This window comes from Eschrichtius robustus, chromosome 8 (assembly GCF_028021215.1).
Source record: "Eschrichtius robustus isolate mEscRob2 chromosome 8, mEscRob2.pri, whole genome shotgun sequence".
In the NCBI taxonomy this organism is placed as follows: Eukaryota; Metazoa; Chordata; class Mammalia; order Artiodactyla; family Eschrichtiidae; genus Eschrichtius; species Eschrichtius robustus.
The window spans coordinates 49521238-49536273 of record NC_090831.1 but is presented as its reverse complement, the minus strand read 5'-3'; the positions used below and the strand labels follow the sequence as shown (position 1 = coordinate 49536273).

Genomic DNA, 15036 nt, shown 5'->3' with positions numbered 1-15036 from the left:
TAAATAAGAAAAAGAAGTGCATGCTTCTGTACTTCTGAGATAAGCGGATTATTTATCAATAAAATAATAATAAACATTACTGTATCATAAAACTTACTACTTTATTTAGGAAAGTGTACTCTACTCTCTACTAACATTGTTTAATGCCTGGAAACTGTATTTAATGGGCCAGGGTGAAAGTACACTGACAAGGCAGAATGTGCAAACCTAAAGAAAAAGTTTATGGGGAATTGCATCTTTAATATTATTTGAAGATTATGCTCAAATTTTCATATTAAATAAAAGAAGTATAGCTCTTGCCATCTGCAGGTTTAATAATACAAAATCTGTTGTTGGTAAAAGTTCTCTGGGTACCCATTTACCTGCTTTCTGTTTTTTACAGAACGATGTAGGAGGACAGAGAATACTAGTGAACAAGTGGAGCACTTTCCTGAAAGCTAGACTGGTTTGCTCAGTACCAGGAACGAATGGAATTGATACATATTTTGATGAATTAGGTAAATATTATCGGGAGAGTTAAATTTTCCTCTTCGATATATATGCTTCTTTGTATAACCCTCATTGTTTCTAGCACATATGGAAAATTTGCTTTTTGCAGTAATTGACTTCTATCTAACTTAGAGCGAGTTTCTATTCTTTTCATCTCGGCCAGGTCCACGAATGGGACAAGGGAGTTGCGGGAACAGAAAGACCCTCTCTTGTTAGTTTAGAGTCGGCGCCTCTAGTTCCCTCCTTGAGGCCCAGCTCAAAGTCATCTTGAACAGTCATCAGTCTCACTATGTTGTGATTTGGTCATTGTCATATGACTGTATATGGAAATTTATATCTTAAAATCTATCATGGGTTCTAAACTATTTTATGTCAATGTATTTTCTTCACATGCAACGAGGGCTAAACATATTAAGTAACATAATGGTCTTTAATGTTTCAGAGGATGTTTTTTTGCTGCATACCAGAGATCATAAGAACCCAGTGATATTTGGACTCTTCAACACTACCAGGTGAGAAACTTATATGGTCAGTCAAAACATCATGAAACAAAGGAAGCCAAACCCCTTCACCGTATATGCAATTGAAAATACTATTGACCAATGTGTTATTCTCACTTTCTGTACTTTATAAGTCACCCGTTTCTCTTCGTTCTCCTGTGTTTGCAGTTGTACTTTGATGTTTAAAGCCACAATCTCAATCCAGATCCTTATTTGTTTTTGTTTGAAGTACCAGCATCCTCCTATGCTCAGTGTCCTAAGTTCTTCCCTCTCTGATCTACAACAGAATGATTTTTTTTTCCTCATACAGTTTTTAAGGTACTAGTTCTATGCTATAGAGTCTAGGATAATTCTTTCAATCATCATATACAATTGTCCAAGTCAGGCTTTCAAGGCTCTCTATCAACTATTCCCCATTCAGGATTGAAAGTTTTTCGTCTAAGTTCCCACCGACTCTGCTTTTGACAAGATAATACCTTGTCAGAATCCCAGTGTCTGCTTTCCCTGTGACTGTGATTTTATTTATCTACTTTCCCTTCTAACGCTGATTTATATCAGTTTTTCCAATACTTGTCAATTGCCATCTTCATGAAACACTCCTTGATTCCTTAATCACAGAGTGCTTGGCTCACTCTTTTACTCTGGTTGTCTTGCTCCTATGTGATTCTTAGAGAACACACATCTATGATTTACCCTCTGAGTTTTAAATTTTAAAAAGGTGCTCAAGTTTAGGGCTTATGATCTAGTATTTTTCTCTTTTATGCTTTTGTATTTTGTATCCATTGAAGAGTGCTGGAAAAATGAATCAGATATTTCATGTGTGTTGATACATGAATGAAAAAATTATTAGAATCAGTTTTGGTTGAAAGTTTATATATATAATTTCCTGAGTGTCTTTCCAAATAAGCAGAGTGGAGATGATATGGCTGGAATGAGAAATAAAGAACATACTTCAATTCTCTTGACAGGAAAAGAACGATATTACTCAGTTCCTCGTTTGCATTGCATTGGCCTTAAACTGTTCTATAGCCATGTATACCTTGTTTGTTTGGGATCTCTCCACATAGTTTTTGTTTACTTTTTCAGCAGGTAGTTTATTACGCTCACTTTGAAAAAAAAAATAATAAAGCTCTTTCAATAAGTATCCTGCTATTGTAAGGAGACCTTTTCTTCAGCACAGAAACATGGGAACAATTTTGCTATCAGTTATTCCGTGATGCGAGGAGATGTTAATGTACATTGGTAGCTATCACAGTCCCTGGAAAATCCCTAACCTCTTTTTACACTTCATCTTCTGCCTTATGCCAGTGAAGAATTTGTACACTGCATGATAAATCCATGGCTTTATATGATAAATATAAGCTATAGGATAATCAGTATAGATTTTTTTATGGGTTATAATGATCAGTTTATAAGCTGCTTTCATAAATGATAGCATAACGGATCTGTCTGAGATTTCAAAGACAAGACATTATTTTCTTCCATAATTTCAATTTTGACTGTTCAATTTATACGTAATTGTGAGAAAAAGGCTTGCCAGCTGTTACCTGACGTAAAGGTTGATATCGTAGCATGGTGATCAAAGGTTTACTGCCACGTTAGTTGGAAGACTATCTCTGGTTTTCTCACTGTTGCAGGCATTTCCAATTGCTTCAAGGTGTGTTATAAAATGTGTGAATTGCTGTTCTCAGACAGTAACATAACTGCTGTTCTACAGGTGTCTCAGAATGTAGGAAATGTTACACTTACAGAAAACTTTGCATTTTGCAAAGCACTTTCGCAAACTAATTATTTTAATTCTCACAATAAGGAGGCTACGGAAGTGTTAGAATTCATTCAGATTATGCCAAATTAAGAAATGCAGCCAGATCTTTAAAACAAATCATTCTAAAATGTCCTTTTGCAGAATCTTATGCCCCCAATAAAGCTTGCTGTAGTTAGTCAACTACTGTCTTTATCTGCAACAAGTAGAAATTTTTATCAAAAAAATAATTTCAGTTGCTAGTAGTTCTGCAGGTAAAGAATCTGAGTTTTGTAGAATGTAAGTCTTTTTCTCAAAATTAATCTGGTGCAGCCCAGTAAACCTTTCCACTGTAGCACTGTTTTCAGTGACCTGAAGGAAGGAATATACAGCAAGCTTATTAATGTTTCCGTGACCCCAAGCTAAAGAATGAAACAAAGCCCCAAATTTTCTTTAGACTTTAAATTGTTCTTCAGATCATATACACTAAGAGAAGTAGTAAAATTTGAATAAAATTTATAGCAATATTAACAGCATGGAGAATAGGAAAACACTGTCTACTTGGAAGAGAGGACAACGTACAAGGAGATAAAGCCTTCCTCAACTTGGGAATGAATCTTTAAAATATTAAGGCCAAATCTTCCTTAATAAAAAATATAAAAACACAAAAGAATCTGAAAAAGAATATGTGTGTGTATATATATATGTATATATATGTGTATATGTGTGTGTGTGTGTGTATAATTATGTTTGTGTGTATATTATATATATATATATAAAACTGAATCACTGTGCTGTACACCTGAAACTGACACAGCATTGTAAATCAACTATACTTCAATAAAAAAAATAAGATTTAACTGGAAAAAATGAAGTGACACAACTGCTTTTGTGATTCTAACAATGTCATTTTCAATTTATTATAATAAATAGGCAAAAAATGGTAAATTTTGGAGTTTCCATACTTGAAATATTGCAATAGTTAATATCTCTAGAATTTCCTATGCTTAAGAGATTGCAAGTCTTTTATCCAAAAGACTTCATCCTTATCTATGTTGTCTGCGGGGCTTGACTCGGTGACCTCCTAGTCTGTTCCAGAACAGTAACTTATCTTTTTTTTTTTTAGTAATATATTTAGAGGGCATGCTATATGTGTCTATCACATGTCCAGTATCCGGGCAGCCTTTAATGGACCATATGCACATAAGGAAGGACCTGAATACCACTGGTCACTCTATGAAGGAAAAGTCCCTTATCCAAGACCTGGTTCTGTAAGTTTAGGCATTTAACAAAGTATTCTTATTTTTTAAAGACTCTTTTAGTAATATTCTGTTCATTGTTTCAGATGCTTTACTAAATTAGCATGAAATAGTTAAATTCAACACCTAAAAATATGCTTGATTACTTGCAAGGTAAAGAAATATTACTTCTTACATCAAGATGTATGCTTGTTATTTAATGAAAAGAATATAATCTAGCATTATAGACTATATATTATTGTTGATATTTTAGCTATCTATGTAGGTCTCACTAAAATTTTATTTTTAAGGGTACTGGTGAATACAGAAATATCCAGTGAAATGAGCATCATATTCCTCTCAGCCTCTTCAGAAGAATTAGTGCCACATGTGATTTCCAAGCAAGAGAATGTTACCAAATTTTTATATTATAATATTTGAGTCAGGCTCTCAGTTCCCTAGGCCAAATTTTCTCCCTACTTCTCACTTTAACATGTCAAGAGGAAGCTTTTTCTCTGGCTCTTCAGAATTCTGAGCACCCCATTTGCCATCCTTGCTAGCCTTCTGGAAGAAAAGTGACAATACAGCTGTTTGCTAGAGAATAAGAAGTTCCACCATTTGCCTCTTAACTGATACTACTAAGATTCTCCCTAACTAGCCATTCAAACTTTGTGCTTTTAATTGCACACATGATGATGATTATGATGAGGATGATTTTGTATCATATGTCCCGTACACAACTAGGTTGGGAAAGTGTAGCATCAATTGTATCTGCTGTCCATGGAGAACAAATACGGAACTTGTCATGCAAGTCACAGTCTACACTATTATGAGCAGCTGGTGAAAACCCAACACTAGGCTGATTCCACAAGTGCTTGCACGTCGAGTAGAAACCATTTTTGCAGAGCCCAAATTCAAAGTGGAAACAAAGCTTACCTACATTAACAAGTGTAAGGCTTTACCATTACAATCACTCTCTCTCACTAGCTTAGAATTATTACTTACAGTAAGACATAAAGTATATTTTATTTCACTCTATTGATTGAAATTACAATTTAAATGGAGAAAACCCACTCCTGTGGCTTTGCTGGAAATGCTTCTTGAAACCACATGGTATTAAAGGAGATTTGGAGGAAGTGACTGGTTACTGAACTGCTTCCGGGCTGGTCCACAGTGTTTCCAATTATAGATCATGAAAGTACACTCAAGTGAAAAATTCATGCGAAATTGAGAAATATGGCCCAAATTTTTAAAACAAACCATTAAAAATGCCCTCTTTGCAGAATCTGATTACTAAACTACTGTATTTATACTCTGAAGTGGAAAATTTTTATCAAGGTCATCATTGCAATTGCTGCTGGTTCTGGAGGAAAATATGTGAAATGAGGGAGCGCTTAATAACAAGCATGAATCAACGCAGTTAAAGGTATTCCAAGAAGTAACTTAGGTACTGTTGAACATTTATTTTTAGAGTCAGTGATTTAAGAATTGAGACACATTATGGCAAATATTTCTGGTTTTCTCAATTTATTGTGTCTAATTCATACAAAAATAATATAAATTCATACAGATTACAGTAGAACAGAGAGGGTTTTTTCCTTATTTAACAATGATGGAATTTGAGTAGGTTTCAGTGTTACAGCACTAAAATTCTGTAGTCAGTGAGCCAATTGGAACCATCACCAATCATAGTATCAATAACGGGAAAGCTATTGTGCAGTTGTGATTCTTAATTTGGGGGGAAGATTTAGCACAATAAAGAGTCTCTTTGTTTTGCTATAAACAATATATTGTTCATAGCAAATTAAAATTTAATTTACAAATATGAAAAATAAATTTGAGAAGCAGGAAAAATAATTAGAATATTTATAATGTTATATGTTTGTATTACCTCTAGACTATACCAATATTACACATACTTTACTTTTTCAGGATTTCACTACTATCTGTCTATTTCTACTGCTGCATGTTTGAAATAATTCAGTCTCTCTATGCAATTTTTAATGCAGATTTTATTTCTGTAATGAAGAATATATGGTTACTAAATATTGCTAAATGCACAGTTGATTAACTGAACATACCCAGTTTTTGTAATTTTTTTTCATAATTGAGTATAAATTTGCTCTTTAGATTTCAGGGGAAAAAAATTCATCCGTTTGTATTTCAGTGTGCCAGCAAAGTGAATGGAGGGAGGTACGGAACCACCAAAGACTACCCTGATGATGCCATCAGATTTGCAAGAAGCCATCCACTTATGTACCAGCCCATAAAACCTGCCCATAAAAAACCAATACTGGTGAAAACAGATGGAAAGTATAACCTGAAGCAAATAGCAGTGGATCGAGTGGAAGCCGAGGATGGCCAATATGATGTCTTGTTCATTGGGACAGGTAAAGAGATTAGAGACTACTCAGAGAGACATTTAAATTGAACCTTAAAATCAATAACATTATTACATTAAAAAAACCCCACCTATCAACAAAACCCTGGTTGACCCACATCGGCTCATTTACATACTACCTGTCTACTGCAATGGAAGAGAAGATTTGGAGCAGTTACAGCACATAATTCCTGATACATGGTCAATACTTAATACATTTGAACAAATGAATACATAAAGGAACGAGTAATTGATGTTAACGAACAATGAATAAACAATGTTGGTTCCAAAAAGAACTCATAGAGGAAGTAGGGTGCCATACAAGGATAGTTCTCCTATTACTCCCCCAGGTCCACTGCTACCTTTGGCTGTTCAACAAGGTCTCAAGATTTTTCAGTCTTTAGGTGAGGTTTAGGTAATTTCACCTAAATCTGTAATCTCAACTATGCTTATCAGGTCCCGTCAGAAGTCAACCATGCATAGCAAACAAGACAAGTGTTACACATAATGGAGATAAAATTTTAGACCAAAGCTATAATATCCTGCATTAATAAAGTGTAATAAATATGCTAAAAGTGAATATTTCAAATAAATTTGTAATTTCAGTTAATGCTATACATTAGATCTAGCTTGTGGAAGAGAACTTGGAATCTTTTAGCGTCCAGGGTAATATGTATCAAATTCTGTCAAGTACTTTAAAATTATATAGTCATTTAAAGGATCTTTGAAATGATCATTTCTTTTTTTTTCATATGCATCATAGTAATTGCTACAGCAGATCCTATTTAGAAGAGGAAACAGTCTACCATACTTAACTTTAATCATTGACATATTCTAAAGAGACATTGCATATGCCCAAATCAGGAATTGGGATATAGTATTAATATTGGTGCTTGAGCTTTTCCAGTCATGCTTTCTGAAAAATCAAAGATTTAAGTAAGGAGATATTAATCCGATTTCCAGAAATTGATCTCTGGTGCAGGCTGTATTTTATTCATTTATTTTAGGAGGTTAGTAATGTGCTCTACACTGTGGGTTCAAGATTAACAAAGCATCAGATTTCTTTAACAAAGTTAAAGTTACCTGGCCATGAATTCACTTATAGTGATATCCAACAGAGTTAAAAAAAAAAAAAAAGAATTCCATAAGCAAGAGTAATATTTGATAAAATTAATCATAGAAAAAAGTATGTTATTTTTAAATGAGAAGTCATATATAAGTCCAAGGATGTTTTCAGAAATACTTTTTTATTAGATTGACCAAAGCTATTTGAGAGAATTCCAGAAATATCAGGTATATACTTACACTTTCTTGTAACCTATGTTTAACTTAAAGATATTGTTATATTGAACCACAGTTTTTCAGCACAAAGAGCATATTTGATAAATGTGTGATGAGTACAGCATTGGAAAATCCCACAAAATAGTTATTTTTCCCCAAATTTATCAGACACTTGCTTTAATGCTATATAGACCTTATTGCAAAATCACTGGTTGCAAATTGATAATTTGAGTTTCATCTTTGCCTTTTACTCTATATAATAATTGTGGGATATTTATAATGTGTGCTTGATATGATAATTTTTGTTCCTTTTAATGTATGATACAGGTAATTGTTATTAGTTTCATTTTAATCAAATTTTATTAACCCAACCGCAAGATTTCATAATTTTTAAACAAATTGCTTAAATACCATAGAAACTCTTGGATCAGAACCTCCAACATGCTTTTTTTCCCTAAGTTATTTCTAGCCACTACACCAAATCTTTCTTACAAGCAAATTAGTGTCTTATTAAATTTTTCATTGGAAATAATAAGCTCAGAATATCAGGAATAATAAAAATAATGTGGAGTTTTAAAAGGTGAATATAAATTTATAAAATTATTGATAATTATGGAAGCTAAATGGTTTGTACAGGAGGACTCATTATACTATTCTCTCAATAGTGTATGCTTGAAATTTTTATTAAAAGTGTATATAACCAAATTTGTGGTTACTGGAGGTGAGGGGTGGGAGAATTGGATGAAGGTTGTCAAAGATACATACTTCCAGTTATGAGATAAATATGTACTAAGGATATAATGTACACCATGATTAATATAATTAACAGTGCTGTATGTTATACGTGAAACTTTTTAAGAGAGTAAATTCCAGGAGTTCTCATCACAAGGAAAAAAATTCTTTTTATTTTGTGTCTATATGAGATGATTGATGTTCACTTATTGTGATAATCATTTCATGATGTATGTAAGTCAAATAATTATGCTGTATGTCTTAAACTTATACAGTGCTGTATGTCAATTATATCTCATTAAAACTGGAAGGAAAAAATAAAAGTATATATAGATATAAACATATTCTATCTATATGCCTATCTATCTATATATATCTATATATCTATATATATATCTATATATCTATATATATAGATATATATATATATATACATATAAAAATTTCCATAGTGTGTTGCTTGGAAGGTTCCATAAGATTAAAGGTATAGTTTCTTACAGGGAAGGTAGCTTTAGGTAAAAAATTTTCTTTTATCATACATCACAGAAGAAGCTAGAATAATTTGCCATCTGTCTTATACTTCATTAATTCCAAAAGACATTTTGATTTCTGAACCTTTAACTGGATTTTTGAATCAAATTTTTGAAACAATGAATATGAATATATAAGTAGTCATATTGTTTGCAATAGCAATTAGTAAATGTTTTGTACATCTAGATTTCAAATCTTATTTGAATTTATAGTCTCTCCATGGTTTTTACTTGTTTGAAAACCAGATTGTGACAAAGCTTCTAGTTTATCTCTTTTGTTTTCTCACAGATAATGGAATCGTGCTGAAAGTAATCACGATTTATAACCAAGAAACAGAATCAATGGAAGAAGTAATTCTAGAAGAACTTCAGATATTCAAGGTATTTTTAGTAAAAAATATAGCCAACATTTATGTATTACAGACAGTTGCAAGTGAGTTATAAATAGGAAAAACATTACGTCAGTTTTTTTCTAACAGGTATATTGTGAATTCAGAATGAATTGAAGAATGATTTAAAATTCTGATACATCTATTTGATTGTCATAGACTGTTCAGACGAAGAGGCCAGTATTTACCGAGCATGAAAAGAATTTCATTGTATGAACTGTAACATAAAGAAAAGACACTTATCCCACAAATGAATTCTAGAATCATTATTGCAATGTATCATCTTGAGCAAATTTACTATCGATATAGACAGTTAAAAAATAGCAGTAGATTTCATGTTGTGGACTTTGTGGTATGGTAAGTAGACTGCTTTTTTATGGCATGCGGTTTACACAGAGAATTTACTAAAAGAGAGAAAACTACAAAACGATAATGGAAAGATTAGACATGACACAAACAATTGTACATATTCACAGACAGACAGACACAAACACACACACAGAGTAAGTCTCAACATTTGTGGCACTTACCGTCTTTGAAGTCACCCTGAACGCTGAATTAATTAGTAATCATTGCTCCTAGGGGAGCTATAAGGTTAGGTTCCTGAGAGTCTCTAGTCACGACATTTTTGTCAACTTTTCGATACATAATCTTGTTTTATGTGTGTTTCTGTTTAAAGACACCTTAGTTAGTATACATAGTTGATTATTTAACATTGAACTTACGGCTAACAGCACTATAACTAATGCCTTGAACAAGGCTTATTTAAAACATGTTTTCTTCATAAGGCACATCACAGTCTTTTGGAGCTTAGGAACACGAGACAACACTTCAGCACTATGCTTAGGGGCCTTTTAATCAGCACAATCACTAACAAAAAGCACAACAGTATGAAAATGGGGCACTAAATAGACCATGAAAAGGATACCTGTTTACAATATGAGAGCTGAAACAAGAAGGCAGGGTGTCACCTTGAACGACGTCATCTGGGAATGTACACGTTGGGCAACTCAGAGCTTTTGCCATTCTGAGCACACACATGTCTGTGAATGACTGCGAAACACCACAAGTATTGATATTGGAGTTACAAATAAATTTTGGCAAGTAAGCAAATGTGCAAGAACACAATCTGCAAGTAATGAAGATTGTGTATGTAGGTGATGAATGTATATGAAAACATTTTTGATGAGAAACAGTGTATTTCACGTTGGCTCTTCTGGAGATTAGATTCCCCATAGCTATGCACAAAGTTAACCACATTCTTATCTCAACCAGAGCAGCTATGCTTTTGTTTATTTTGCGTATTGGACCTCTGTAAGATTTCATTTCACATTAGGAATCATAGCTCTCATATTAACCACATTCATCACAATGTCTTGTTCATATAAACCCTTAAGAAACATTGTGTTCTGAATGAATAAATGCATGCCTGCATAAATGGTTCTGTAGTTTAAAATATTTTAAAAGATTTAATAGAGAGGATCAGTTTTTCTCTTTCAAAAAATAATTGTTTGAAGGGTAATTATCCACAGAGCGGATCCCATTTGCCTATGGCTTCTCCACTTGCAGAATTGACTGAGTTTGTGGTGTCCTTAGAGACACTGTCGTCTCAGTCACCGTCCCTAGAATTGCACATAGGCTCTCAAACTATCGTGTAGATTCATCCTTCCTCTGGTGCAATTCTAGGACAGTGATGATGACAGTGCATCTTTTTCAAAGCGTTCTGGGTTCATGGAGATTGAACTCTAACAGAAAAGTATTTTGTTTAGGCCTGGGTTAAAACAATGAAAGATCACATGGTTTATTGGCAATAAGACCTATTCAAAGACGTAAGTGTTTTACTTCTAATGGTTCAACTTTCTTTATAAGAAAGAACACTCTGACTTCATTATTTTATTTAAGGATATTTGAGTTTCCAGAGCATGAGTAATATTCAAATGCAAACACAAAAATTGTAATCCAGAGACAAACTATAAGATGCTTAGATTATTCACTACTTTTCTCATCCACATTTTGTCCTACTCTACTAGAAAATATTTTTTAAAAGAAGGCTATATTTTATTTAAGTGTATTTTCCTTTTGATTTACTAAAATGAAAGCTGTAGACTGCTTGGCAGGAAACAACTCACTTACCTAGTATGATTTCAGGTAATTTATAACCACACTAAGGTATGTTTCTATATTTTTATTCCTAAAAAGGAAACATATTTTTTTAATTTTTCAGGATCCAGTTCCTATTATTTCTATGGAGATTTCATCAAAGAGAGTAAGTTGTGTGTGTGTGTTCTATATATCAGATAAGGTCAAAGGATAGAAAGCTTAAGTATGTGTGCTTATATATTAACAAGTTACAGTTTTATTCTGACAAAAATACATAGTGGTTTACAGGTAATAGATTTCTGCATTTTCTGTTTTTAGAAAGGTAGACAAGAGTAGGTTTACCTCTACAACCATGATAGGACCTTATTCCATGATTTTTTTTTTTGGTAATGTTTTTGCAAAAAACAATGGTAATGATGGTAATACAAAAGAGTGTACAATGAAACACAAACCTCTTTTCTACTTTACTGGAACCAGCTTCTGGTGTAAATTTCTTCAGAAGTAGTTGTTGCATATATTGCCTCGTTTATTTATAAATAACCTTTTATGTTTAGGCAAATGGGAACATGTGATGTTGATTGTTCTGCTACGTCTACTTTTTACTTAATAACATATCTTACAGTTTATTTCACATCATTCTATATATATCTACATCACTTTTCTACATGTTATATGTCAATGTGCACTGTTGGTGGGAATGTAAATTGGTGCAGCCACTATGGAAAACAGTATGGAGGTTCCTCAAAAAATTAAAAATAGAACTGCCATATGATCTAGCAATTCTACTTCTGGGTATTTATCCAAAGGAAACAAAAACACTAACTCAAGAAGGTATATGCACCCCCATGTTCATTGAAGGATTGTTTACAATAGCCAAGACATGGAAATGAACTAAGTGTCCATCTATGAATGACTGGATAAATCAATTATATACACACACACACACACACACACACACACCCACATACATATATACATACATATATACACACACAATGGAGTATTATTCAGCCATAAAAAAGGAAGAAATCCTCCCATTTGTGACAACATGAATAAAACTTAAGGGCATTGTGCTAAGTGAAATAAGTCGGAGAAAGACAAATACCATATAATCTCACTTATATGTGAACTACTGGCAAACAACAACAGCAGCAACAAAAACAAGCTCATAGATACAGAGAGCAGATTGGTAGTTACCAGAGGCAGGGGCTGGGTGAAATGGGTGAAGGTTATCAAAAGGTACAAACTTTTAGTTATAAAATAGGTAAGTCCCGGTGATATAATGTACAGCATGGTGATTATAGTTAACAATACTGTATTGTGTATTTGAAAGCTGCTAAGAGAGTAGATCTTAAAAGTTTTCATCACAAAAAAAATTTGTAGATTTGTAGTGTGTGATGAGGGCGGTGAAGTAGACTGATTGTGATCATTTCACAATATATACAAATATCGAATCATTATGTTGTACAGCTGAAACTAATATAATGTTATATGTCATTTGTATCTCAATTAAAAATGCAAAAAAGACCATTTACTTTTCCAGTCTCCTACTGGACATTCCTATAGATCTTTTAAAAAGACCTACAATGTTAGATGACGAAAGACTCTACTTAAATAATGAATAAAATAGTCGACTTCTTGAGATTTTTTGTCAGCCTAACTCTAGCAATTTTATTACTCATGCATCCAAGCCTGTAAAAGTATTTCAGATCTTGGAGAAAATGAAAGTATCGGTGTTCCATTATCCGTCTTGAGTAACTGCACTCATTTAAGTGAGTATCCACAGAGGCTCTTGTGTAGGAATGTGAAAATCCAGGTGTAAGAGCTCAGTGAGAATTCTGTCCATTTCTACCAGTGGCCTCTCTCTTCCTTGATGTCTGTAGCAACAGCTCTATATTGGATCTGCTTCTGCCGTGGCCCAAGTCAGATTCCATCAGTGTGACATGTATGGAAGTGCTTGTGCAGACTGCTGCTTGGCTCGAGACCCTTACTGCGCCTGGGATGGCATATCCTGCTCCCGGTATTACCCAACAAGCACACATGCAAAACGGTGAGACAGAGTCTTCCATGGAATCTTTCGCTGATTTAGAGAAACAAACCTAACACTATTTTCTTTTCTTTTTGTACCCATTCCATGAAAATAACCATGGTTTTTTTTTGCTTGTTTGTTTCTTTTTAGTGATTTTTCATTTATTCCAAAGTAACTTTGTTTTTTTTGTTTTTATATTGGAGTATAGTGATTTACAATGTTGTGTTTATTTCAGGTGTACAGCAACTTGATTCAGGTGTACATAGACTTTAGGTATATCTATTCTTTTTCAGATTCCTTTCCCATATAGGTTATTACAGAGCATTGAGTAGAGTTCCCTGTGCTATACAGTAGGTCCTTGTTGATTATCTATTTTATATATAGTAATGTTTATACGTTAATCCCAACCTCCTAATCATCATAGTCCTATTTTGTTCATAATATAAGTTTTGAAAACTCCACATTTTACTGAAAAATAACTCCCATTAATTATTGTGTAGAGCCTGGGCTGAGCAGGCTGCCGGGGTTTTATTTTTCCTCCGGGTTTGAATCAGCTCTTCCCCCTCCTGAAACTTTTGCTGCAAGACATCAAACCAGTTTAGATAAACGTAAAATGTGGAAATGGCTAGCCACCCCACACATGAGGAATTCAAAGACTTAAAAGGAAAATAAATAAATAAATTCTAAAATACATCCTGCATTTGCCCTGTGTCCTCCCGACCAGCTGGTCTTCATTTATTTCATTTTGAAAGTGAATATTTTAACTCCTAGGCAAATGCATGACCTGTATAATTAATGAAATGTGTGATTTAATTCAACACAAATGAAAGGTACTTAAAGACCTCCAAACTCTAATATCTACAATTCAGTGGGGTCATTGCCACTTGTTAGAGGAGGTAAATCCTGGGATTCTTTGAACAGGAGACCTTGAGGTACAGAAAGTATTTTAAAGAATAAGGATCTTTCTTCACTCAAGTCAGAAGAAATTGTGCATTCTTTGGGGAGAAAAATAAGGGAAAATATTTTTATTATAGAATAAGCAATTATCTTTTTCACTTGATAAAGTGACTAAAGATAATATAAAGCAAAAATATAGACTCATATACAGTTTCCCTACTGAAAAGCAACTTTTATTAATTTCATTTACTCTTGCTCTTTCACTTTGGGCTACTTTTCTTTAAACCTTTTTCAAAATCGAATTTAATCTAATTTAATACAGTTGTTATTTTTCTAAGTTTACATGTATAGTAGAATCTCATTTTTAAAAAAACTTAGTCACTAATTCAAATTTTTGTTAATTTGACCTTAGCTAAGTTAACATTCCATTGAGTGTTTAAAGGTATACTAAGCAGATAGTAAAAAGATGCTTTGAGAGGGCATTTGTGATCTTTATAATTTACCAACTGTATTAAAGAATAGAGTGAGTTAATTGATTTTGTACAAATGCTTATTGATAGTTGAAAGCAATTCTTGAGGAATATAGCCATGTTATTAATTGAAAATATTGTTTTATGATTTATTCACTCATTAAGCCAGTTTCTGTACTGTGTTCAAGGGGTATGAAGAAACAATCACAGCCCCCTGTCTGTAGGAAATCAGAACCTGAAGTGGAGAATGGAATTGTAAA

General features: G+C 33.2%; 1 protein-coding gene across 3 annotated transcripts in view; it reads left to right on the top strand.

Annotated features, from left to right (window-relative positions):
- Nucleotides 1–15036, top strand: part of SEMA3E (semaphorin 3E) — a 260934-nt gene that overhangs the window by 224844 nt on the left and 21054 nt on the right. For all 3 annotated transcript variants that reach the window (XM_068550460.1, XM_068550461.1, XM_068550462.1), the window contains 7 exons: nucleotides 383–497; nucleotides 932–1001; nucleotides 3857–4001; nucleotides 6136–6358; nucleotides 9181–9272; nucleotides 11505–11546; nucleotides 13264–13430. In XM_068550460.1, coding sequence (XP_068406561.1) covers nucleotides 383–497; nucleotides 932–1001; nucleotides 3857–4001; nucleotides 6136–6358; nucleotides 9181–9272; nucleotides 11505–11546; nucleotides 13264–13430 — 854 coding nt within the window. The remainder of the gene's footprint in view (nucleotides 1–382; nucleotides 498–931; nucleotides 1002–3856; nucleotides 4002–6135; nucleotides 6359–9180; nucleotides 9273–11504; nucleotides 11547–13263; nucleotides 13431–15036) is intronic.